At 48.1% G+C, this 26,474-nt stretch overlaps 1 protein-coding gene across 1 annotated transcript in view; it reads left to right on the top strand.

Annotated features, from left to right (window-relative positions):
• The window catches only part of LOC140390276 (cytochrome P450 2K1-like), a 62,147-nt gene extending 35,842 nt beyond the window's left edge, over nt 1-26,305 (top strand). Inside the window, exons 6-9 of the mRNA XM_072475300.1 lie at nt 5,184-5,325; nt 21,903-22,090; nt 22,721-22,862; nt 24,306-26,305. Coding sequence (XP_072331401.1) covers nt 5,184-5,325; nt 21,903-22,090; nt 22,721-22,862; nt 24,306-24,484 — 651 coding nt within the window. The 3' untranslated portion in view covers nt 24,485-26,305. The remainder of the gene's footprint in view (nt 1-5,183; nt 5,326-21,902; nt 22,091-22,720; nt 22,863-24,305) is intronic.
• Nucleotides 26,306-26,474: the final 169 nt, after the last annotated feature.

Genomic DNA, 26,474 nt, shown 5'->3' with positions numbered 1-26,474 from the left:
TTGGGACTGGGGTTTGGATGTGGTTCTGGAGAATGGGGTTCCCCAGAGGCTGGGATGGAGAATGTGGGGTCGTAAGGTGATCGAGGAATACAGGAGGTAAATTGGGAGGGAAAGGAGACGGAGGTGGTGGTGGCACTGGATGCAAAGAAGGCATTTGATCGGGTAAAGTTGGATTATTTGATGGCGGTGTTAGAAAGATTTGGGATTGGGACGAAGTTCACGGCATGGGTACGGCTGCTGTATTGGGAGACGATGGTGAGTGTTCTCACTAATAATATGAATTTGGGATACTTTCCTTGGGGTACTGGGCATGGGTGTCCTATATCCCCACTGTTGTTTGGCTATAGAGCCTTTGTCCATTCGCCGTGCACAGCACCTCACACCACAGATCCTAATGACAGCCCCCACCACCACCACCACCACTACTGCAGCTCCTACTTCCACTTTGCCTTACCCCACACCATATCCTCCTCCAGGAGACTCCCGTAGATCGTCGAAACAACCGCCCTCTCCAGCTCTCCCGCTGACCGTACCTCCTCGCGCAACGAAAAGGCCGGCGCTATCGGGATTGTCGGGAAAATCTTACATGCAAAGTCCCGCACCTGCAGGTACCTAAACCCTTCCAACTCCACTCAGCCTGCATATCGCCCCCAAGGAATAAATCCTTAATTTCCCTAATCCCCCTCTCATCCCATCTCCGAAACCTCGCATCCATCTTCCCGGGCTCAAATCCGAGATTCGCCCTAATCGGCATCCCCCTGACCCGGCCTCAGCTTAAAATGCTGCCGAAACTGTCTCCAAATCGTCAATGCGGCCACCACCACCGGACTCACCGAATACTTACCCAGTGCCATTAGAAATGGTGCCCTTGCCAGCGCCCCCAAACCTGACTCCCTACATGAGCTCACCTCCATGGTTACCCACTGGGCCGTCCCCTCCTTGCTCCAATCCCGCACCTTCTCTGCAGTAACCGCCCAATAACAGTACATCAAGTTTCAGAGGCCTAACCCGCACCCCCCCTCCGCCTGTTGCCCTCTCTCCAGAACCATCCTCCTAACCCTCCATCTTCACCTCACAACTGAACGAGGAGATCCCGAATCTCAGGGTCCGCTCCATTATACTCCCCAACGACGTGCTCGGTTCCGGGATATACACCAGCAGTCATCGGTGTCTAACCCCCTCACTATCCCCTTCCACAGTCCTGAACTCCTCAGCAAAATGGCCAAGGGCTCTATAGCCAATGCAAACAACTGGGGGGACATAGGGCACCCCTGTCTCGCACCCCGGTGCGTTGCAAATTACCCCGAGTTCATGCTGGTGGCACCAACACTCGCCATCAGCTCCTTATCAACAGCCGCACCCACGCCACGGACCTCAGCCCAATTCCAAATCTCTCCAAAACCGCCATCAAGTAATCCCACTCTGCCCGATCAAACGCCTTCTCTGTGTCCAGTGCCACCAACACGTCCGTCTCCTTTCCCTCCGCCAGAGACAGGACCACATTCAACAACCTCCTCAGGTTTGAAAACAGCTGCCTTCCCTTCACAGACCTAGTCGGATTCTCCACAATCACCTTTGGTAGACATACCTCCAACCTTGATGCCAGCAACTTCTTTAGCAGCAACAAAATAAAGGTTTGCCCCATAATTTGCGACAACACACCCCTGCCTATCGCCTCATTACTGCCTTCAGAGCTTCCCACCATCAGTGGCACCAACCTGTCCTTACAATTCTTCTAAAGTTCAACTGGGAACCTGTCAGGCCCCACCGCCTTCCCTGCCTGCATCCTGCCAATCACCTCCTTCAGCTCCTGCGCCCCCACCGGCTCCTCCAATCCTGCTCTATCCTCCTCACCCAGCCTCGGATATTCCAACCCATCCAAGAACTCCCTCATCCCCCATTCCTCCCCTGGCGGCTCCGACCTATATACATCGTTATAAAACTCCTTGAATACTTTATTAACCTGCTCCCGGGCCACCACCAGCTTCCCCATGTTGTCCCGTACCTGAACTTTCTCTCTCACCGCTGCATCCCGCCTAAGCTGGCTGGCCAGCATACGCCGTGCCTTCTTCCTGTGCTTGTAGTTCGCCCCCTTCACCCCGCTCAACTAGTGCACCAGCTTGCCCTGTAACAGCTGGTCGGACCTCACCTGCAACTCCCTCCTCTTGGCCAAGAGACCCGTGTCCAGGTCCCCCACATACCTCCCATCCACCTCTAGAATCTCCTCTATCAGTTTGTGGTGCCCCTCTCTCTCTTCCTTGTCCACCTTAGCTTTGAACAAAATCACCTCTTCCCTCATTACAGCCTTCAGAGCCTCCCAAGTTACTGCCAAACATCCCCTGTGCAATTAAACTCACATATTCCGTTCACACCTTCCCAATCTTATCACAAAAGCTCCAGTCCGTTAAAAACCCCATGTCCATTATCCCCCAATCTCTGGACCATCCCCTTCCAGGGGCTGTTTAGCACAGGGCCAAATCACTGGCTTTGAAAGCAGACCAAGGCAGGCCAGCAACACAGTTCAATTCCCGTAACAGCCTCCCCGAACAGTGGCGACTAGGGGCTTTTCACAGTAACTTCATTTGAAGCCTACAATAAGCGATTTTCATTTCATTTCATGGGGCAGCACGGTAGCATTGTGGATAGCACAATTGCTTCACAGCTCCAGGGTACCAGGTTCGATTCCGGCTTGGGTCACTGTCTGTGCGGAGTCTGCACATCCTCCCCGTGTGTGCGTGGGTTTCCTCCGGGTGCTCCGGTTTCCTCCCACAGTCCAAAGATGTGCAGGTTAGGTGGATTGGCCATGATAAATTGCCCTTAGTGTCCAAAATTGCCCTTAGTGTTGGGTGGGATTACTGGGTTATGGGGATAGTGTGGAGGTGTTGACCTTGGGTAGGGTGCTCTTTCCAAGAGCCGGTGCAGACTCGATGGGCCGAATGGCCTCCTTCTGCACTGTAAATTCTATCTATCTTCTATCTTCCCCTAAACCACATCCAACCAATGCTGAGCATGGTCCAAAATTATAATTTCTGAGTACTACTCCGACCTCCTAACCCCAGCCAATAGCGCCTTCCCCATCATGAAAAACGAATACTCCCATTCTCTCGAATATAGGAAGCTCCAGAGGTCCCACTCCTCCCATCTCCCTCATAAGCCCAGCCACCCCCACCCCCCCTCCCCTCCCGCTCCCCCACCCAACTGGGCCAGCGAACACGGCTGAGACGTGTCCACCTTCGGTTCCTGCACCATATTCCAACCCCCCCCCACTATCAACTCGTGGCTATCCAGATCTGGGTCGGCACCCAGCACCCTCTTCACAAACCCCGCATCATCCCAGTTGTGGCCATATACCCTCACCAGTGCCACCGAGCTCCCCTCGAGCCCCCCCTGTCACTATCACGTACCTGAACCCCAATCTGCCACCATCTTCGCCTTATGAAACTCTTGACCACCAATACCGCTACCACATCAGCCTCCACCATCTCTAAGAAGTCCCTCAAATTGTAGGTCACCCGCAGCTTCGCCGGGTAGGCCATGCCAAACCTCACACCTTTACTGTCGAGTGCCGCCTTCACCAGTCCGAAGGCCGCCCGCCTTCTCGCTAGCTGGACCGTCAAGGCTTGGTATATCCGAATACTAACGCCTTTGCACTTCACCTCGCCCCTATCCTTCGGCCAACTCAGGACTTTCTCCTTGACATGAAACTTATGATAGCAGATCACTGCCCTTGGTGACTCATTTGCTTTCGGCTTGGGCCTGAGCCACCGATGTGCCCTGTCCTGCTCATATCGGGAGGGTTCTTCCCCCTCCCCCAACAGCTCTGCCAACATCTTTGCGAAGTACTCAGTTGGTCTTCGACCCTCCACCCCCTTGGGCAGGCGCACTATTTCTAAGTTCTGCCACCTCAACCTGTTCTCAAGATCCTCCATCTTGGTTCTGAGTCCTTTGATAGCCTCCGCCACCCTCCACAGCTCCTCACCCATCGAGGTGAACTGGTCACTCTGCTGCGACAGAGGTTCCTCCACCCCCTTCAAGTTCTCTCCTTGTTCCCGTACTTCGGCCGATGTCTTTGACATTGCCGTCTTCACCGGGGCAACCAACTCGACGACCCACTCCTTCATCGCAGCCACCATCTCCTTTCGCAGCACCTCCATGTACTTAGTGAACCACCTCTCAAATTGTCCCCCAATCACCTCAGTCAGAGTTTCCACGGCGAGGGGAGGGACAGGGGGAGGGGGAGGGGGAGGGGGAGGGGGAGGGGCCCCACCCCACCCAGCGATCCAGCCTCCGCCATCTTTCCTCCTGCCGCGTTCACCCGTTCACTTGATGGAGAATATTTGCTCGCTCCCTTCTATCAGTGGCTTTCTTCTGGGTCTTCGACATCTCCCTTCTTCCTTATGCCTTCCTGCACCAGCTTGTTCAAAAACTGTCCTTGAAACCTGCATTAAACTCCAAAACCCAGAGCCTCGAGCAGGAGCCACCCAATGTGCGACCTCGGCCCACATGCCGTAATTTTAATATTGATCCCATTTACTTCCTGTTGAATCTCCTTCTTCCCAAATTGTATCACTTCACTATTCTCTGCGTTAAATTTCATACATGTCCCTCCACTTTACCAATCTGCCTGTGACCTTCGGACATCTGTTACTAACCTCTTCATTGCTTACTACATTTCTGATTTTCAGAAATTCCACAAAATTAGAATGATGCCTCTTAAACACGAGTCTGAGCCATTAATACGACACCTTTCATGACCCCAAGACATCCCAAAGCCTTTTCCAGACAATGAACTATTTGCGAAGTGTGCTCATTGCTGTGATACTGGGAAGTGAGTGGAGTGAATTTTTACACAGTAAGGCCCCACTGAAACATTTGTGAATGTGAGTAGATCATTATTTCCGTTGAAATATCGGCTACCACTGCATTGGAGAGCTCAACTGGTTCCATGTGATCTTTTTGCATCCATCTGACCTCATCTGAACTTCTGACGGTGCAGCACTCCCTCAGAACGGCACTGAAATGCCAGCCCAGATTATTTGCTTAGGTTTGCAAAGTGCGACTTGAACTTATGAGGTGTGAGGACCACAGCTCTGGGTTACACAGGTTGGCCTTGCAGTTGGTATGTGCCCAGACATTTTCCTGCAGAATGCAGTACATTCTCCTTTATTCCCTTTGTCCTGAAGGAATCAAGAGGCCAAGATTCGGAATTTGAGAGGAGGGATACGCTGGCTACGACCATTGACCTGTTCGGTGCCGGTGCGGAAACCACCGCCATGACCATCTGCTGGGGACTTCTTCTAATGATGAAATATCCAGAGATTCAGAGTGAGAAATCATTAACATCTCTCCTGTTGCTTTGTTGTGGTGTTGGCTGATGAGAAATCAGGAAACGTTACCTAATGAGGCCTTGTTTACATACGATCTCTGAGGCTGACTAACAGGACGCCATGAGTAGTGATAAGGGGTGTCTTTCTCAGGTTGGCCGGCAACAACCAGTGGAGTGCGACAGGGATTAGTGCTGGGACTGCAGCTGTTCACATTATCTATGAATGATTTGGAGGAAGGAACAGAGTGTACTGTGGCCAAATTTACAGATGATACAAAAAGGGAAGGAAGGCAGGTTGTGATGATATAAAGAGGCCACTCACCCACCTATCGCCGTAACCCCACCTATTGGACACTAAGAGGCATGACCCAGAACAGCATATTTAAATGAGCTGTGTGGCTGATTTAAATATACATTCACTGGATTCTCCCGGTGCCCGAGACTCAACGGCCACAACTGCGAGGCCTCACCAGGGTGCCATTTAATATTGGTGCTCACTAACTTGGTCCAGGTGTAACAGCACCTGGAGGGATCTCCCAGGTCAGTGGAGAGCTCCAGGTGATCGGGAACAGGGCAGATTGGTACCCTGGATCTCCCTATGGCACCTGGGAACTTTGGCACTGCCAGTCTGGCACCCTGTCAGTGCCTCCCTTGCAATGCCAGGGTTCCTGGGTGGCACTGGCAGGGCCTGAAAAGGGGAGGGGGCAGAGTAAAAGATCAGGGCAGCATTTCGAAATGCCGCCCCGGTCTGCGAGGAGCCTGTCCTGCTGGTGAGCTAAAGCCTCGGCGGCGACAATCTCCCCAAGACCAAAAGAAATGGCGGCATGTGGCGCAGTGCTTAGCAATGGGACTGCGGCGCTGAGGACCCGGTTTCGAATCCCAGCCCTGGGTCACTGTCCGTGTGGAGTTTGCACATTCTCCCCACGTCTGCGTGGGTTTCACCCCCACAACCCAAAGATGTGCAAGTTAGGTGGATTGGCCACTCTAAATTTCCCCTTAATTGGAAAAAAAAAAATTGAATACTCCAAATACAGCCGCCGAGAAACACTCCACCAAATGCTACCGAAACTGGACATTGAGAATTTTTGGGAGAATCATGATTTGGTTTGATTTGATTTGATTTATTGTCACATGTATCGAAGTACAGTGAAAAGTATTTTTCTGCGGCCGAGGGAATGTACACAGTACGTACATAGTAGACACAAGAATAATCAACAGGGAACATTGACAAATGGTACACCGACAAAACAGTGATTGGTTACAGTGCGGAACAAGGGGCCAAACAAAGCAAATACATGAGCAAGAGCAGCATAGGGCGTCGTGAGTAGTGTTCTTACAGGAACAGATCAGTCCGAGGGGGGGTCGTTGAGGAGTCTAGTAGCTGTGGGGAAGAAGCTGTTCCTATGTCTAGATGTGCGGGTCATCAGACGTCTGTACCTTCTGCCTGATGGAAGGGTCTGTAAGAAGGCAATGCGTGGGTGGGAGGGGTCTCTGATAATGTTGTCTGTCTTCCTGAGGCAGCAGGAGGTGTATACAGAATCAATGTGGGGGTGGCAAGATTGTGTGATGCGTTGGGCTGAGTTCACCACACTCTGCAGTTTCTTGCGATCTTGGACCGAGCAGTTGCCATACCAGGGTGTGATGCAGCCGGATAGGATGCTCTCTATCGCACATCTGTAGAAGTTTGTGAGAGTCGATGCAGTTTATTTCGCCTAAGGTGTTGTTCCCCCAGTTTGCGTTGGGCTTCACTGGAACATTGTAGCAGGCCAAGGACGGACATGCGGGCATGAGAGAACACTTTAAATTCCTTCACATTTCTACCTCTCTTAACTCCGAAGAAGAGTCATGTGGACTTGAAATTACCCTGGGCTTGAATTTTCCTGTCCCATCCGCCTGGGGACCGAAAATTCCTGTCCGAGGTCAACAGACCTTTTAATAGTCCGTTAAATTGTCCGTCCTGCCCATGATGATTCCAGTGGTGGGCGGGATCGGAATATTTACCCCTCGGTTTCCCTCTCCGCACATGCTGCCAGAATTGCTGAGTTTTTCCAGCTTTTTCTGACCTTATTTCAGATTTCCAAAATCCGCAGTAACTTGTTTTTCTTTAACATAACTCACTGTTTCGATTCTTGAGCCAATTTTTAATAATCCAATTGGGCACTAATCCTTCAATCCAATGAGCCTTAATTTAATTAACCAGCTCTTTAGTACAAAATTAATTTAAGGACACAATGACTTCTCAGACTCAAAATAGTTGAAAAGTCACCGAGGGCACTGCAGGATCTGGGGGTATTTTAGTGTCTATTTAAAGATGGTAGCACAGCATTATTTCAGAGGTGTTCTCCAGTAAACCATAAAATGTATCTTTAAGTTTAGTGCTCCATAGGGGCGGCACGGGGGGGCAGTGGTTAGCACTGCTGCCTACTGCGCTGAGGACACGGGTTCGATCCCGGCCCCGGGTTACTGTCTGTGAGGAGTTTGCACATTCTCCCCGTGTCTGCGTGGGTCTCATCCCCACAACATAAAGATGTGCAAGTTAAGTGGATTGGCCACACTAAGTTGCCCCTTAATTGGAAAAAAAATAATTGGGTACTCTAAATTTCTAATTAAAAAAAGGTTTAGTGCTCCATGGGCAACGCTGCATCAGTCGTTTGTTATGCATGCTTGGTTTTTGGGTCTTTTGAATTCGTGGAAGCTGAATATTGAAGAGGAAACATAACAAAGAACAAAGAACAATTCAGCACAGGAACAGGTCCTTGGCTCTCCAAGCCTGTACCGGTCACGATTCCAATTTTTTGCCAAAACCCACAGCACTTCCTTGTGCCATATCCCATCCGATCCATGTGTTTGTCAAGATGCCTTTTGAACGCCGTTAATGTATTTGCTTCCACAGCCTCTCCTGGCAACGCATTCCATGCACTCACCACCCTCTGCGTAAAAACCTGCCTCACACATCTCCTATAAACTTTGCCCCATGGACCTTAAACCTATGCCCACTGGTGACTGACCCCTCCACCCTGGTAAAGAGTGCCTGCCCATCCACTCTATCCATGCCCCTCAAAATCTTGTAGACCTCTATCAGGTCACCCTCAACCTCCGTCTTTCTAATGAAAACAGTCCGAGTCAATTCAGCATCTCCACATAGCTAATACCCTCCAGACCAGGCAACATCCTGGAAAACCTGCACTGCACCCTCTCCAAAGCCTCCACATTCTTTTGGTAGTATTGAAACCAGAATTGTGCGCAATATTCCAAGTGCGGCCTTACCAAGGTTCTGTACAACTGTCGCATGACTTGCAAGTTTTTATACTCGATGCCCTGTCCAATGAAGGCAAGCATTCCGTATGCTTTCGTGACTACCTTGTCCACTTGTGTTGCCACCTTCAAAGGTCTGTGTACTTGCACGCCCAGATCTCTCTGACTTTCTATATTCCTAAGAGTTTTGCCATTTACGGTATATGTCCCCTCTATATTCAACCTAGCAAAATGCATTACCTCACATTTGTCCAGATTAAACTCCATTTGCCATTTGTTTGACCATGTCTCCAACCTATCTATGTCCTGCTGTATCTTCTGACCTTCCTTAACACTATCTGCCACTCCACCAACCTTGGTGTCATCCGCGAGCTTACTAATCAGACTGGCTACATTTTCTTCCAAGTCATTTATGTACACTACAAATAAGAGAGGCCAAAGCACAGATCCCTGTGGAAAACCACAAGTCACAATCCATTCAGAAAAACACCCTTCTACTGCTACCCTTTGCCTTCTGTGACTGAGCCAGTTCTGTATCCATCTTACCACCTCACCTCTGATTCTGTCCACCTTTTATACCAGTCTGCCATGAGGCATCTTGTCAAAGGCTTTACTGAAGGCCATGTAAACAAAATCTACCACCCTCCCCTCATCAATCATCTTTGTCACCTCCTCAATAAACTCAATCAAGTTAGTGAGGCATGACCTCCCCTTCACAAAACCATGCTGTCTATTGCTTCTGAGTCCATTTGTTTCTAAATGGTTGTAAATTCTGTCCCTGAGAATTCTCTCCAATAATTTACCTTCTACCGATGTGAGGCTCACCGGCCTACAGTTTCCAGGATTATCCCTGGATTGGATTAGACTGGATTGGATTTGCTACCTTTCTTAAACAGCGGTACCACATTAGCTATTCTCCAGTCCTCTGGGATCTCACCTGTAGCCAATGAGGATACAAAGATGTCAGTCAAGGCCCCAGCAATTCCCTCCCTTGCTTCCCTCAGTGTTCTGGGGTAAATCCCTGCTGGCCCAGGAGACTTATCTATCTTGATATCTTTTTAAAAAACCAGTACCTCCTTTTCTTTTATTAAAGTTTTATTAAAGTTTTTTAACAACGCAATTTTTCTCCCTTACAAACAATAACACACCCCCCCTTTCCCCCCCGTAACAAAATAACAAAAAATCGCACTGAGCAAGATATGTACGTGGCAAAATGGTATATTTACATAGCTTTATACACTGGCTCTCTCCCGCACGTGCCAGTTTCCCCAGCCCTTCATGTTATCTCTTGCTCATCCACCCCCCCCCCAAGCAATCCCCCATTCCCCCCCTTCCCCCCACTTCCCAGGACGTCCCCCCACCCCGGGTTGGTGCTGCTGCTGACCGACCTTCCTCTAACGCTCCGCGAGACAGTCTAGGAACGGTTGCCACCGCCTGTAGAACCCCTGCACAGACCCTCTCAAGGCAAACTTAATCCTCTCCAGCTTTATGAACCCAGCCATGTCGTTTATCCAGGCCTCCAGGCTAGGGGGCTTCGCCTCCTTCCACATTAGCAAGATCCTTCGCCGGGCTACTAGGGACGCAAAGGCCAGAATGCCGGCCTCTTTTGCCTCCTGCACTCCCGGCTCGTCCACCACTCCAAATATTGCTAGCCCCAGCTTGGCTTGACCCAGACTTTCACCGCCTGAGATATTGCTCCCGCCACTCCTCTCCAGAACCCCTCCAGTGCCGGGCATGACCAAAACATATGGACATGGTTCGCCGGGCTCCCTGAGCACCTTCCACATCTGTCCTCTACCCCAAAGAACCTGCTCAACCTCGCCCCCGTCAAGTGAGCTCTGTGAACCACCTTAAATTGTATCAGGCACACGAGGAGGAGGAATTAATCCTACCTAGGGCATCAGCCCACAGACCTTCCTCGATCTCCTCCCTGTTAGAATCTTGTATTTGAAAGAATGTTAACTCCTGGCTGGCTCGCCAATTGTTAGAATCTTTAATTTGAAGGGATCTTAACTTGCCGAACTACGCCAAGTTGGGGGAAGCTTAGTTGATGAATTAAAGTCCTGGCGCAATACGACAAGTTGTAAGATTTGTAATATTTCTGGACTATGCCAAGTTGTTGGATTCCTAGTATTATTCGACTGTGTATAGTTGAAGGAATTTATATCATCTCTGCTATTCGGTTACCAGTAGCACTTTGCGAATACTGGGACTCAGCAGAAATTTGCAGTTAAAACTTCTCAGGTGCCAAAAAGAATTGTTTTATTTGTAGTTGCTTGATTACAATTTGAAAGTCATTTAAAAGGCAATTCGTAGACAATTCGAAGCTTTCAGAGAATTACAGACATTATCTTTTTGCTTAGGCAGACAGCTCGAAAGTAACTTTTAAAAGGTCAAAGTCCGGAAATGAAACATGAAGAGAGAGAGAGAGAGCTAATCTTCAGCTAAACTCAAACTCAAAGTCAAAAGCAGACTAACAGACTGACAGAATCAAAGACAGAACCCCCAAAAGATATCTCTAAAATGGCTGGCGGAAACTTTTCAGTTTTACACTTTCATGTCTGTCTTAAATCATCTAATCACACCCTAATATAATCCTAATTGATTTGGGTTAGACTCAAACACATTTGATTTTATGGCAAGCCATCCATCTTCAATGTGCAACATCAGCTTTTAATTGTTTCATGTCTTCATGTTATGGAATGTGATATTCTGACCAACAAAAACTGGTGTTTTGCTGACTTAGCTGTTATCTGCATTGTGAACAATGGTGCCTTCATGTTGCTATGGTATTCAGTCCTTGTCCTTGACAATTAGCACAAGCAGTGTCAAATTGTCTTGCAACTGTGCTGTTTTAATGTCACACTGACTTTGAAAATATGCATTTGCCAGAACAACGGACCTCAGTAAAAGTGAATTATGCTGTATAAATGGGGATTTAAAACTGGGGCTTAATATTTATGCTTAAACAGTTATCTTCTACCTATACTAGTTGTATTCAAAATACCTGGCTTCTACAGTCGGCCCTTTGATAAATCGAAAAATTAAGTGAGATATATCACCAGAAGATAAAAGACATCATTAATGCGATAGATAAGTAAAAGCGCAAAGAATAACTCATTCATATTGTCATTACAGTTTTAAACAATAGAATGGACACTTAACATTGCAACAGGCATTTCAAAATAATTATTATAATTAATAAATTAATCAAATTTGATCACATTGGTATGTTATGTAAATGATGAATACAGCTACACAGGAGAATAGGATTATTCTTATTGTGGACATTCCAGTGTGTCCAAGCCACCCACAAATTTTATCCCAGAGAGAGATAAATTGGGGTGGATCCAGTTTTTTGATTTCTTTTTGGATATGTAATGCCAAATCTTTAACTTCTTTTGAGTTATCGGGAATGAAAGTGCAACACTCTGCACCAATCAGGGCGCAAGTGCCACCTTTTTCAGCTGGCACATAGTCAAGTGCCATTCGATTTTGTAATACTACGGTTAATCATTTTACAGATCTTAACATTGATATACTGATTGAAAATTGATATCATGATTACATAATTCAGCAATAAACAATTAATAATTTCATGTATACAAATAAAATGATTATACAATAAAAAGTTGAACATATGATCTAGTAATAAATGATAAAATGATTATCAATATTGATGTCAAGTCTTTGACATCTTCTGGATAATACACAAAAGCTTGTTGAAAGGGTTAATTTTCTTGCAGAGACAACAAGAGGCATATAGCTTGGAATGATGCCATTCGCATCTCTAAACTTTTTTTTTGTCACTGAAATGGACTGGGAGTATAAATTAGATTGCTGTCAAATTCCCGTTATCAAATGTCTTTGAACGATCTGTTCTTTTGGAACATAGATTTGAGGTTTTTTTTAAAAAACAGCTTCCACATTGTTTGAAGTTTTAATTTCCAGACTAATTCCAAACATTTATTTTAAAATATCAAATACAATAACTTATTAAATATATAACTGAACCAATCTTGTGCTGTATCTTAATTTTCTGTCGATGAATTTGTCGATTCTGTTAAAGGAAACACAGCTAACAAGATATGTTAATTTCTTTAAATTAATAAAGCAACGTTCAGAATAATGACAGTTTTCTTAAGTTGACAGTTCTTGGCAACTTTTTAGCGATACATTGAGGGTTCTTTAGCTGCTTTGATGGCAGCCGTTCTGTTCTGAGTAAGTTCCCTTTTTTGTTTGGAAATTTTCTGTCCCAAGTAAACATCTTTCTGGGCAATTTGTGCTTTGTGAAAGCTAGCTTTGTGACTGTTAGTACTGAGGGGGTTCAAGACCACCCGTAAGTCTTTGTCATGATCATCTTTATTGATGGAGGTTATCATCATCTTCATATTGGATAATGGTGGAAGGCCGAACAGGCAGTTGCCTGAGATGATTCTGTAAAGCCATGTAGTAAACAGTTGGGCTATTATGATACTGTTGTTGATTAACTGTAAAAGCAAACCATGGGTGTAGTTGCTTAGCCAGTGTTGCTGACCAGAAGCCATACTGGGTGTGTCTTGTTGGTACGTGTTACATGGTTGACCACGAGGTGGAGATGTATTGTAGTGAACATTGTCTACTTCATTATCATCTCTTGAATCCATCCGTTGTTTTTGATAGCATTTTGCCATCCAGTGTCCTACTCTACCACAGAAAAGACATTGTGGTATTTTCTTACGTGATTTTAATGGAGCAAGGGTACATGTTTGCTCTGGCGCTGGTGGTGAAATTGTAGTTACTGCTGATATTCCTGCAGGTGCTGCAACAGCTGCCGCTGAAGCAGCAGGTAACATGGGCTGGATTTGAGCAATAGGATGCATTTGAGCAGCTGCAGTGTTAAAAGTTGCCTGATTGTGCAAACCACGATCTATCTGAATGCATTGGTCAACTATGTCTCGGTATGTGCCAGCTGTGGCCCAAGCTGGTAAACCAAATTCAAGGCAGCAGAAACTTCAGGTTTAACACCGGCTATAAAAGCTTGCATCCCATGTGTCATTTTCCTGGTCGAGTGTCATCCCTGAATATTCCATCCAAGTATGTAAAAATCTTTCCTCAAAATCCTGAATATCTTCATTATTTTTTTGAATGCAAGATGTGATCTTAGACCAATTGGTCCTCGGGGGCGAAATTTTAATAGCCAACTCTTGATTGCTAGCCAACCAGCTTCTAAATTTTGCAAATCGTCTCCAAGGGCAACTTCTACTTCATTTCGAAGGGTTGAAATTACACGAGTACCTAGCATGATAGTCAGAATTTGTACTCCATCAAATGGGTGGAGACTGTAAATGGATTGTAATCTGTGAATTCCATCCCATGTGGCCATACCACCCATTTAGGGTGTGGAAGATCTTTGAACCATTCGTCAATTTTTGAAGGATCAATCTGTTCATGGACCCATTCGTGGTCAAATATGTTTCTAGTGATAGTTTTACCATCTTCTTCTATTTTTTTGCTTCCAACTCTAACCCGTTTGCGTTTTAAAGGGGCTAGTCGAATTACTTTAGTATTTTGTATTGTAGGAACACTAACTTCGTCTGATTCACCTGACCGAGGAAATAATTTATTCTTGACAATTGATCTCGGCTGTGCAATTGCCGATTGTGCCACTAGGTGGGGTGCTTGGGCTGCTTTCTGAGTTTGTTCAATTTTCTGCACAGAAAGCCTGTTTGTCAAAGAATTGCAGTGTTCAGTTACGTTGTTTATATCTCTTTCTAAATCACATCTTTCTTTCATTAACTTGCAATTTTCAAGTTCAATTCGCTCAGTTTTTAATTGCAATTGTTGGTATTTTGACTCCACTTCAAAAACTTGATTTTGGAATTCTGTTATTTGAAAAGATAACTGCTGGAGTTCAGAGGTTTTATTTTGCAATTCTGTTTTAATTTCATCATAATGCTCAAGTTTGGATTTTGCATCTCGCAAATCTTCAACAACTGCAATTAATTGGTCTTTAGTGGACTGAAGCTGATGATCACTTTTATTTTTAATAATGATCTCTTGCTGACTGTGTATCTGTCCCGTAATTACCAGGGACCATTTTACACGTTTTGCATTGTGTAATCGTGTGCATTTTCCCCATGCTCTCTTGATATTATTGAAGGACCACTGTCCTCTGGGGATATCATACTTTGATTCAATTTTTTTGAGGTTTCACATAGGTCAAATTGTCTACGAGTGAAAGATCTACAATCCCCCAACATATCTTCAACAGAAACATCTGGTATGCCAGCACCCCCCTTGGATGTAGTGGGGAGTAATTTTCTGCCTGCTAAAGGCTCTGAATCTACACTTTGATTTGGATCAACCATAAATTTTCTTGATCGCTGACTGCCGTGACTATTTTTTTAGTCACGTTTTATTTTAGTTTCAACGACCGGCACCTGATTGATTTAACACAGTCTATAAAAATGTTCTTTTCAAGGGTCAAAGTACTGATTGATGCGGCTTTAAGACTTTTAATGGGTGAAAAAGATATTTCTTACCCTAGTCAAGCCGTGGGTTCCGGCTGTCTTCTGGGCCTCCTCCGATTATCTCCGAAGGTTCCGGACCTCCTCCGATTATCTTCGAAGCTTTCCGTCGTCACCTGGGCCTCCGAAGGTCGTTCAGCACTGCTCCCATACTGCCGACTACGCCAATTGTTAGAATCTTGTATTTGAAAGAATGTTAACTCCTGGCTGGCTTGCCAATTGTTAGAATCTTTAATTTGAAAGGATCTTAACTTGCCGAACTACGCCAAGTTGGGGGATGCTTAGTTGATGAATTAAAGTTCTGGCGCAATACGACAAGTTGTAAGATTTGTAATATTTCTGGACTATGCCAAGTTGTTGGATTCCTAGTATTATTCGACTGTGTAAAGTTGAAGGAATTTATATCATTTCCACTATACGGTTACCAGTAGCACTTTGCGATTACTGGGACTCAGCAGAAATTTGCAGTTAAAACTTCTCAGGTGCCAAAAAGAATTGTTTTATTTGTAGTTGCTTGATTACAATTTGAAAGTCATTTAAAAGGCAATTCGTAGACAATTCGAAGCTTTCAGAGAATAACAGACATTATCTTTCTGCTTAGGCAGACAGCTCGAAAGTAACTTTTAAAAGGTCAAAGTCTGGAAATGAAACATGAAGAGAGAGAGAGAGCTAATCTTCAGCTAAACTCAAACTCAAAGTCAAAAGCAGACTAACAGACTGACAGAATCAAAGACAGAACCCCCAAAAGACATCTCTAAAATGGCTGGCGGAAACTTTTCAGTTTTGCACTTTCATGTCTGTCTTGAGTTATCTAATCACACCCCAATATAATCCCAATTGATTTGGGTTAGACTCAAACACATTTGATTTGATGGCAAGCCGTCTATCTTCAATGTGCAACATCAGCTTTTAATTGTTTCATGTCTTCAAGTTATGGAATGTGATATTCTGACCAACAAAAACTGGTCTTTTGCTGACTTAGCTGTTATCTGCATTGTGAACAATGGTGCCTTCATGTTGCTATGGTATTCAGTCCTTGTCCTTGACAATTAGCAAAAGCAGTGTCAAATTGTCTTGCAACTGTGCTGTTTTAATGTCACACTGACTTTGAAAATATGCATTTGCCAGAACAACGGACCTCAGTAAAAGTGAATTATGCTGTATAAATGGGTATTTAAAACTGGGGCTTGATATTTATGCTTAAACAGCTATCTTTTACCTATACTAGTTGTATTCAAAATACCTGGCTTCTACACTCCCCCAGCTCCTCCTCCCATTTACCCTTCAACTCTTCTACTAGCGCTTCCCCCTCTTCTTTCCTCTCCTGGTGTATTGCCGACACCTTGCCCTCCCTGACCCATACACCCAAGATCACCCTGTCTCGAATTTCTTGTGCCGGGAGCAACGGGAATTCCCTGACCTATCGCCTCACAAAAGCCCTCACCTGCATATATCTAAAGGCATTTCCCGGGGATAACTCAAACTTCTCCTCCAGCGCCCCTAGGCTCGCAAATGTCCCATCAATGAACAGGTCCCCCATTCTTCTAATCCCCAGCCGATGCCAGCTCTGGAACCCCCCATCCATCTTCCCCGGGACAAACCGGTGGTTACCCCTGATCGGGGACCACACCAAGGCTCCCACTGCATCCCTGTGCCATCTCCAGTGGCCTCAGATCCTTAGCGTTGCCGCCACCACCGGGCTTGTGGTATACTTTGACGGCGAGAACGGCAGCGATGCCATCACCAACGCCCCCAGGTTCGTTCCTTTACAGGACGCCATCTCCATCCTCTTCCATGCCGCCCCCTCTCCCTCCATAACCCACTTGCGGATCATCGCCACATTTGCTGCCCAGTAGTAGCTCCCTAGGTTTGGCAGCGCCAACCCTCCTCGGTCACTACTGCGTTCTACGAACCCTCTCCTTACTCTCGGGGTCTTATTCGCCCACACAAACCCCATAATACTCCTGCCTACTCTCTTAAAAAAGCCCTTGGTGATCACGATGGGAAGGCACTGAAACACAAACAGAAACCTTGGAAGGACCACCATTTTGACCGACTGCACTCTACCCGCCAGCGAGAGCGGTAACATGTCCCATCTTTTGAAATCCTCCTCCATTTGCTCCACCAACCTCGACAGATTCAGTCTATGTAGGGTCCCCCAACTCCTGGCTATCTGGATCCCTAGATACCGAAAACTCCCCGCCGCCCTCCTCAGCGGTAGGTCCCTCTTTCTTGGTCCCCTGCCTGTAATACAAAGAGCTCACTCTTCCCTACATTGAGCTTAAGCCCGAAAACTCCCCAAACTCCCTTAGAGTCTGCATGGCCTCCACCATCCCCTCCATTGGATCCGCCACGTACAGCAACAGGTCATCCGCATATCGCGACACCCGATGCTCTTCTCCCCCTCGGACCACCCCCCTCCATTTATTAGACTCCCTCAATGACATGGCCAATGGTTCGATCGCCAATGCAAACAACAGGGGGGGGGGGGGGGGGGGTAGGGGGCACCCCTGCCTCGTTCCTCGGTACAGCCGAAAGTACTCCGACCTCCGCCGGTTCATCACTACACTCGCCACCGGGGCTCTGTAAAGGAGCTTAACCCAACTGATAAACCCTCCCCCGAACCCAAACCTATGCAGCACCTCCCAGAGGTACTCCCACTCTACTCGGTCAAAGGCCTTTTCCGCGTCCATAGCTGCCACTATCTCCGCCTCTCCCTCCTCCGATGGCATCATTATCACGTTTAAGAGCCGCCGCACATTAGTGTTTAATTGCCTGCCCTTTACAAATCCCGTCTGGTCCTCATGGATCACCCCCGGGGCACAGTCCTCAATCCTCGTGGCCAGCACTTTTGCCAACAACTTAGCATCCACATTGAGGAGCGAGATTAGCCTGTACGATCCACATTGCAGTGGGTCCTTGTCCCGCTTTAGGATCAAAGAAATTGTCCTTCCAACATTGTCGGGGGCAGGGTCCCCTCCTCTCTTGCCTCATTAAAGGTCCTCACTAGTAGCGGGGCCAACAGGTCTACGTACTTTCTGTAGAACTCCACCGGGAACCCGTCCGGTCCCGGGGCCTTCCCCGCCTGCATACTCCCCAAACCCTTGCTCAGCTCCTCCAACCCAATTGGTGCCCCCAAACCAGCCACCTCTTGCTCCTCCACCCTCGGAAATCTCAGTTGGTCTAGGAATCGTCTCATCCCCTCTTCCCCCGCTGGGGGCTGGGATCTGTACAGCTCTTCAGAGAAGGCCTTGAATACCTTGTTTATTTTCGTCGCACTCCGAACCGTGGCTCCCCTTCCATCTTTGATTCCCCCTATTTCCCTCGCTGCCGTCCTCTTACGGAGCTGGTGTGCCAGCATCCGACTAGCCTTTTCCCCATACTAGTAGGTCGCCTTCCTCCACTGTGCCTCCTCCTTCCCTGTGTTCAACAGGTCAAACTCCGTCTGGAGCCGTCGTCTTTCCCCAAGTAATCTTTCCTCCGGGGCCTCTGCATATCTCCTGACCACTCTCAAAATCTCCCCCACTAACCTCTCCTTTCCATGCCCTTTGTCTTCTCCCTATGAGCCCTGATGGAGATTAGTTCTCCCCTGATCACCGCCTTCAACGCCTCCCATACCACCGCCACTCGCACCTCCCCGTTGTCGTTGGCCTCCAAGTTCCTTTCGATACACCCCCTCACCTTCCCACACACCACCTCATCTGCCAGCAGTCCCACATCCAGCCGCCACAGCGGGCTTTGGTCCCTCTCCTCTCCCAGCCCCATTTCCACCCAGTGCGGGGCGTGGTCCGAAACGGCTATGGCCGAATACTCCGTCCCCTCCACCCTTGGGATGAGCGCCCTGCCCAGAACAAAAAAATCTATCCGGGAGTAGGCTTTGTGCACGTGGGAGAAGAAAGAAAATTCCCTGGCCTGCGGTCTTGCAAACCTCCATGGGTCCACTCCCCCCATCTGATCCATAAACCCCCTAAGTACCTTGGCCGCAGCCGGCCTCTTTCCAGTCCTTGATCTGGAGCGGTCCAGTGCTGGGTCCAGCACGGTATTGAAGTCCCCTCCCATTATCAGGCCTCCTACCTCCAGGTCCGGAATGTGCCCCAACCTGCGCTTCATGAATCCAGCATCATCCCAGTTCGGGGCGTATACATTTACCAACACCACCCACGTCCCTTGCAGCCTCCCGCTCACCATCACATATCTCCCTCCATTATCCACTATGATAGTTTTGGCCTCAAATGACACGCGCTTTCCCACCAATATTACCACCCCTCTATTCTTCGCGTCCAGTCCCGAGTGGAATACCTGTCCTACCCATCCCCTTCTTAACCTGACCTGGTCCGCCACCTTCAGGTGTGTCTCTTGGAGCATAGCCACGTCTGCCTTCAGTCCGTTCAAGTGCGCGAACACCCAAGCCCTCTTCACCGGCCCATTCAGGCCCCTCACGTTCCACGTTATCAGCCGGATTGGAGGGGTTCTCACCACCCCCCTCCCCACCCACCCCGCCGACTAGCCATCTCCTTTTCTGGGCCAGTCCTGTGTCCGCGTCTCCCTCACCCTCCAGTCCCCCAGCCAGGGGACCTCCGTCCCGACCACCTCTTCTGTGTCCCATTCCCTTTCGGCCAATGCAGCAGCAACCCTTTTCCCCTCCCCCCCGCTAGACCCCTGTCTAGCTTTTGTGCTCCCCCCATATCACTCCCGTAAGTCAGCTGACACCTGCTGACCCCGGCTTCCCCCGCCGTCCCTTTGACCTCCCCTTATGGGAGTCTACCAATCAATATGCGTTCCTTCGTTCCCCTTCCCGCCTTTCTTCCCGCGCGCGGGAAAAACCCCGCGCTTTCCAAAGCCCGCTCCGCCCCCTCTGGCGCAGCTCCTCTCGTGGCCTTGTCTCTCTCCCCCAGCCCTTGTAACATTTCCTGCGCGTGATTGACCCCCTATATACAACAACCATCACACATCAAACCCCAAAACATCCCCCCCACCCTCACAAACCCTCAGTTAGAGTCCAAATTTTTGGTTTGTATGAAGGTCCACACCTCTTCAGGCGTTTCAAAGTAGTAGTGTTGGCCCTTGTATGTGACCCACAGACGCGCTGGCTGCAGCATTCCAAATTTCACTCCTTTCCGGTGCAGCACCGCTTTGGCCCGGTTGGAACCCGCTCTCCGCTTTGCAACCTCCGTGCTCCAGTCCGGGTATATTCGGATCTCTGCATTGTCCCACTTGCTGCTCCGCTCCTTCTTGGCCCATTTCAGGACCCTCTCTCTGTCCGTGAACCGGTGAAATCTCACCACCATCGCCCTTGGCAGCTCATTTGCCTTGGGCTTCCTCGCCAGCACCCGGTGTGCCCCGTCCAGCTCCAGCGACCTCGAAGGGGCCTCCGCGCCCATCATCGCCCCGATCATCGTGCTTGCGTATGCCATGGCATCAGCCCCCTCCACTCCTTCTGGGAGACCCAGGATCCGCAGATTCTTTCTCCTCAACCTGTTCTCCAGGTCTTCGAGTCTTCCCACCCACCTCTTGTGTAGCGCCTCGTGCCGCTCCACTCTCACCGCCAGGCCCAAGAGCTCGTCCTCATTCTCACTGACTCTTTTCTGAACCTCGTGGATCTTCACCTCGTGGGCCTTCTGGGTTATCCCTAGTCCTTCGATTACCGCCAGCATAGGCGCCAGCATCTCCTTGCGCAGCTCCTCGAAGCAGCGCTTGATGAATTCCTGCAGCTCCGGCCCGCACTCCGCTTTGACCCCGGCCGCCGCCATTTTGATTTTTTCCCCTCGCTTGTCCCGCTGCTCCAATGCCGCTTTTTTGGCCGTTGCACTTCTGGTCCGGTCCATAAAAGGTGTAGGGGAACCTCTCTCTTCAGTTCCCCACAGGTTGTCTTCAAAAAAATTCCGTTGGGGCTCCTCCAATGAGCCCGAAAGTCCGTAATAGCGGGAGCTGCCGAATTGTGCGGCTTAGCTCCGCATAGCCGCAACCGGAAGTCCCCCAGTACCTCCTTTTCAATGTCAACATGATCCAGACTGTCCACACACCCTACCCAAGAATCATCTTCCACAAAGTCCCTTTCTTTGGTGAGCACTGATGCAAAGTACTCATTTATTACCTCACCCATTTCCTCTGGCTCAGCACCTAGATTACCCCACTGTCCTTAAGTGGTTCAATCATTTCCGTGGCCACCCTCTTGCTTTTTACATGTGAATTAAAAGCTTTCGGATTCACCTTAATCCTACTTGCCAAGGACTTTTCATGACCCCTCCTGGCCCTCTAATTTCCAGCTTCAGTACCTTCCTACTTTCTTGATACTCCTCAAGGGTTTTGACTGTCCCCAACCTTCTAGACTGTACAAAAGCCTCCCTTTTTCTTTTTGACGAGTTCACAATATCCCTCGTTATCCAGGGCTCCCTAAACGTCCCACTTATCGTTCGTTCTCTCAGGAACGTGACTTTCCTGAATCCTAATCAACTGTCGTTTGAAAGACTCCCACATGCCCGATGTTGATTTACTATCGAACAGCCGCACCCAATTCAAATTCTTCAACCCATGTCTAATGTTATCGGAATTTGCCATTCCCCAGATTAGCACCTTAATGCCAGCCCTGTCCAAAAGTACTCTAAAACCTACGGAATTGTGGTCACTACTCCCAAAATGCTCCCCTAGTGAAACCTCAACCACCTATCCAGGCTCATTCCCCAATACTTGCTGTACCTGCTACAGGACAGCCGAATTGACAGCTCTCGTATTGTGTTGCTGATCAGGGTGAAATTTTACTCCATGCCTCCCCAGTACTGTTTCTCCATTCCAAGCTTTTTTTTCCATTTCAGAGAAAGTTCAGGAAGAAATTGATCAAGTGATAGGAGCTGGAAGATGCCCCGGTACAGAGGACAGGAAACGCATGCCCTACACTGACGCGGTGATACATGAAATCCAGAGGTTTGCCAACATTGTCCCCTTGAGTCTTCCTCATTCAACAACTGTGGACATGCACTTCAGAGGATATTTCATTCCAAAGGTAGGTATTTACTGTACAAGTGAGATGTAAGATTTACAATTTGCGGAATATCCTTCTAAATAAAAACAGGGGAGGCAGTGACACAGTGGTATTGTCACTGGACTAATAATCCACAGACCCAGGCTCATGCCCCGGGGAGCGAGTTCGAATCCCACCACAGCAGATGGCGAAATTGAACTCGTGAAAACACATTAAAAGATTAAAAGTCGACTGATGACCATTTGTCGATTGTTGTAAAAACCCATCTGGTTCACTAATTTCCTTTTTAGGGAAAGAAATCTGCCATCCTTACCCGGTCTGGCCTACATGTGACTCTAGACTCACAGCAATGTGTTGACAGTTTAAAAAATGCCCTCTGAAATGGCCTCATAAGCCACTTAGTTCAAAGGTGATTATGGATGGGCAATAAATGATGTCCCAGACAGCGATGTCCACATCCCATGAACAAATTTTTAAAAACTAATTTTAAAGTGCTGCAACTTGGAAATTTTCTTTTTGGTTATTAGAAATTGTGTTACATTTAACAACAATATGGTGACAATTATAATCAGTTTAACACCCCCCAACCCATTCACTCTCCATTGAAGTCAGGCGCATGCCCAGAATCAGAATTGTTTTGCTTGTTTTCAGGGAATGCACGTGATTCCTCTCCTGACCTCGGTGCTGTTCGATAAAACTCAATGGAAAAAACCAAACGAGTTTGATCCGGCTCACTTCCTGGATGCTGAAGGGAGGTTTGTGAAGAACAAGGCCTTCATGCCTTTCTCTGCAGGTAATGGATGCGAGGACCATGTCTATTCCGTTTTTTTTGTGATACATTTTCACTCCTCAACATGCTAACGAGGCACTGTTGGGAACAGTTTTTAGTTGGAGCCTTTCTCTGCCACCACCAGAGAGAGAGAAATCTCCTTTTTCACTTCTGAGCTTCTCTCCTGACTGTTGCATGGAATGGGATCATATTCCCCACACACCGCGCGGTTAAGGTGGTGACGGTGGCTGGTGACTTTCTGTCACCGACGAGAGTGGCAGGTTCCCACCTCATTCCTCCACCCTGTGGTTTATGGCAGAAATATCTTATTGGAGGCCACGGCAATCCATCCAAAAGTGGCATGTCAGCAATTGAGGCGATTACCAAGTGTACTGAACGATTCTGGCAGGGTTGTGTCAGGAGCACGGGAGCACACAGCAGCAAGCAGAGCATCCAAGGGGCGCGGTAATATTACTGGGTCGCTAGTAATCCAGAGGCCTGGACTAATGATCCAGGGACATGAGTTCAAATCATAACGTGACAGCAACAAGGATTTATATTTGATTAATAAATCTGGAATCCGGAGGAAGGAGTCCCCTCAAGATCTTATATATTTGCGTAAGACCCCTCTCTCATTCTTCGAATGGGTATCTCTACAATGCAGAAAGAGGACATTCAGTCCATTGAGTCTGCACTGACCCTCCAAAAGAACATCCTGCCTTGGCCCACTCACTTGCCCGATATTGTAACCTATCCTGCACATCTTTGGACTCTATGAGACAATTTAGAATGGCCAATCCACCTAACCCGCACATCTTTGGACACAAAGGAACAATTTAGCATGGCCAATCCACCCAACCCACACATCTCTAGGTTGTGGGGCAGCACGGTAGCATTGTGGACAGCACAATTGCTTCACAGCTCCAGGGTCCCAGGTTCGATTCTGGCTTGGGTCACTGTCTGTGCGGAGTCTGCACATCCTCCCCGTGTGTGCGTGGGTTTCCTCCGGGTGCTCCGGTTTCCTCCCACAGTCCAAAGATGTGCAGGTTCGGTGGATTGGCCATGATAAAAATTGCCCTTAGTGTCCAAAATTGCCCTTAGTGTTGGGTGGGGTTACTGGGATATGGGGATAGGGTGGAGGTGTTGACCTTGGGTAGGGTGCTCTTTCCGGGAGCCGGTGCACTCGATGGGCCGAATGGCCTCCTTCTGCTCTGTAAATTCTATGATAATCTATGATAAACAGGAGCACCAAAGGCAACTCACCCAAGTTGATGTCGAAGATCTGCCACGAATGGCAGAATAGGCTTGGCGGGCCGAATGGACTCCCTGTTGTGCTGACTTGAGGAACAAGAGACACTACTGAAAATTAAATTGCCTATCATTTGCTGGCAGTGGAGACTTTTTCAGAAATAGGATGTTTTGAACTTTGTTGCCTCTGTGTGCTGACCATGGCCTGTTGTTTTTCAGGTCGGAGGGTGTGCGCCGGTGAGGCTCTGGCGAAGGCTGAGCTCTTCCTATTCTTCACCACCCTGCTGCAGAGGTTTCAGTTCCAAGCTCCACCCGGGGTAACTAACCTGGACATCACTCCACTGGTTGGAGTCACACTGACCCCAAAACCTCACCGGGTCTGCGCTGTTCTTCGCTGATGGCCAGCGTGCCAGTCACTCGAAATATTTCACTGCTGCATTTATAGATTTTTAAAAAAATGTATTTTTAGTCAATGCATTTTCACACAAACGCAAAATATCAGAAGAACAACACAACAACTCAATAAACAACCACAACCCTCTTTCCCCCCTGACACCAACACCCCGCCACATCCAGCCTTCACTATTTTAACCCCCTTTTTCCCCCCCTCCCCTTGCTGATACCTCAATCCTCTTTAAAGAAATCGATAAACGGTTTCCACCTCCGGGTGAACCCCTCTGCCAGCCCTCGCAGAGCGAGCTTGACCTTTTCCAGCCTCAGGAATTCTGCCAGGTTAGGGCAGCACGGTGGGGCAGTGGTTAGCATGGCAGCCTTACGGCGCTGAGGTCCCAGGTTCGATCCCGGCTCTGGGTCACTGTTAGTGCGGATTTGCACATTATCCCCGCATCTGCGTGCTTTTTGCCCCCACAACCCATAGATGTGCAGGGTAGGTCGACTGGCCACGCTAAATTGCCCCTTAATTGGGAAAGAATAAATTGGGTACTCTAAATTTAAAAAAAAAAGGAATTCTGCCAGGTCGCTGACCCACACTCCCGCTTTCAGCAGCTCCGAGCACCGCCTTCTGAGCAAAATCTGTCTCCATGCGATCAGGGAGACAAAGGCCAAAACATCGGCCTCTCACCCACTGGACTCCTGGGTCATCTCACACCCCAAATACCGCCACCTCCGGATTCGGAACCACCTCCACACCCAACCCCTTGGACATCCGAAAGCCCCTGCTAGAACCCCCTCAGACTTGGACACGTCCAGAACATGTGGACATGATACGCAGGCCCACACCTATCCACTATCCCCGCAAATAACCTACTCATCCGTGCCACCATCATATGAGCCCTATGCACCATCTTAAACTGGATGAGACTTAACATCGCATACGATGAGGATGCGTTCACCTTCCGCAAGACCTCCGCCCACGTCACCCTCCCCCAACTCCACTCTAAGCTCCCCCTCCCATTTATGCTTAATATCCCCCACCAAGACTCCCTCCTATTCCATCAATTCCTTCTCGATATCTGACACCTTCCCCTCCCCCATTTCGTTTAAAAAAATATATTTTTATTCTCCTCATTTTCAACTCTTTCATTAATAAACAACCAAAGTAAAAAATACACAAAAACAAATACAATAACAATCCCCGCACACAAACTGCACCCCGCTCAATATACAGACCAAGACATCCACCCATACATTCCAGGTAAAAAATGCAAATTAACAGTCTGTAAACAGTGTAAGCAAGGCAACAAGACCGCCGAACACCTCTCCCCCCACCCCCCCCGGTAATGTTCAATGGCAACCCAATTCTCAAAACTTGTTCTTCTAGAACTCCACCAGCTGCTCTGTCGACCAATGGGCAGGCAGCGTGCCCCACCTTGCCCGCTGCCATCTTTTCCTGTGGCGCACCATGAAAACTCTCCTGCTCCATCTGCTCTTTCCTTTTTGCGGCGCTCCTTGTCCGCTGATCCATGCCCCAGCCACACCAGAGGAGCATTACCTTCCCTGGCTACTTTTGCCCTCAAGCCAGAGCACAATGCGGCCAGAGAACCGCACCCATATTTTCTGTTGTCTTTGTCTCAGCTACGAGTGAAACGGTCTTAAGGTCTCGACTCAATTATGCTCTTGTGAAATCTGGCTCACTTAACTAAATTTGTAACACAATGAAAACCTGCTGGATTTGAATAACCTGACTGTTGTTTGTTTTACTATTGGTCTCTGTCTGAGTGAGAAATCTTGAAATAAAAATATTACATTTGTTATCAGCATTAAGCTAGTCTCCAATTCCGGAAAAAAAGGCCCGGTCTCTAGGCCTTCACCTCTGTGTACGTGCGTGTGAAATTAAAGTGTGTGGGTTTTGCAAAGTATTTTTTAAAGCGGCAGAGCGGCGATCCCGCCAGCACCCAAAAAACGGCGCCGGAGAATAGGGAAGCCACC

Source organism: Scyliorhinus torazame, chromosome 14 (assembly GCF_047496885.1).
Source record: "Scyliorhinus torazame isolate Kashiwa2021f chromosome 14, sScyTor2.1, whole genome shotgun sequence".
Lineage (NCBI taxonomy): Eukaryota > Metazoa > Chordata > Chondrichthyes > Carcharhiniformes > Scyliorhinidae > Scyliorhinus > Scyliorhinus torazame.
This window is presented reverse-complemented; position numbering and strand designations above follow the sequence as displayed.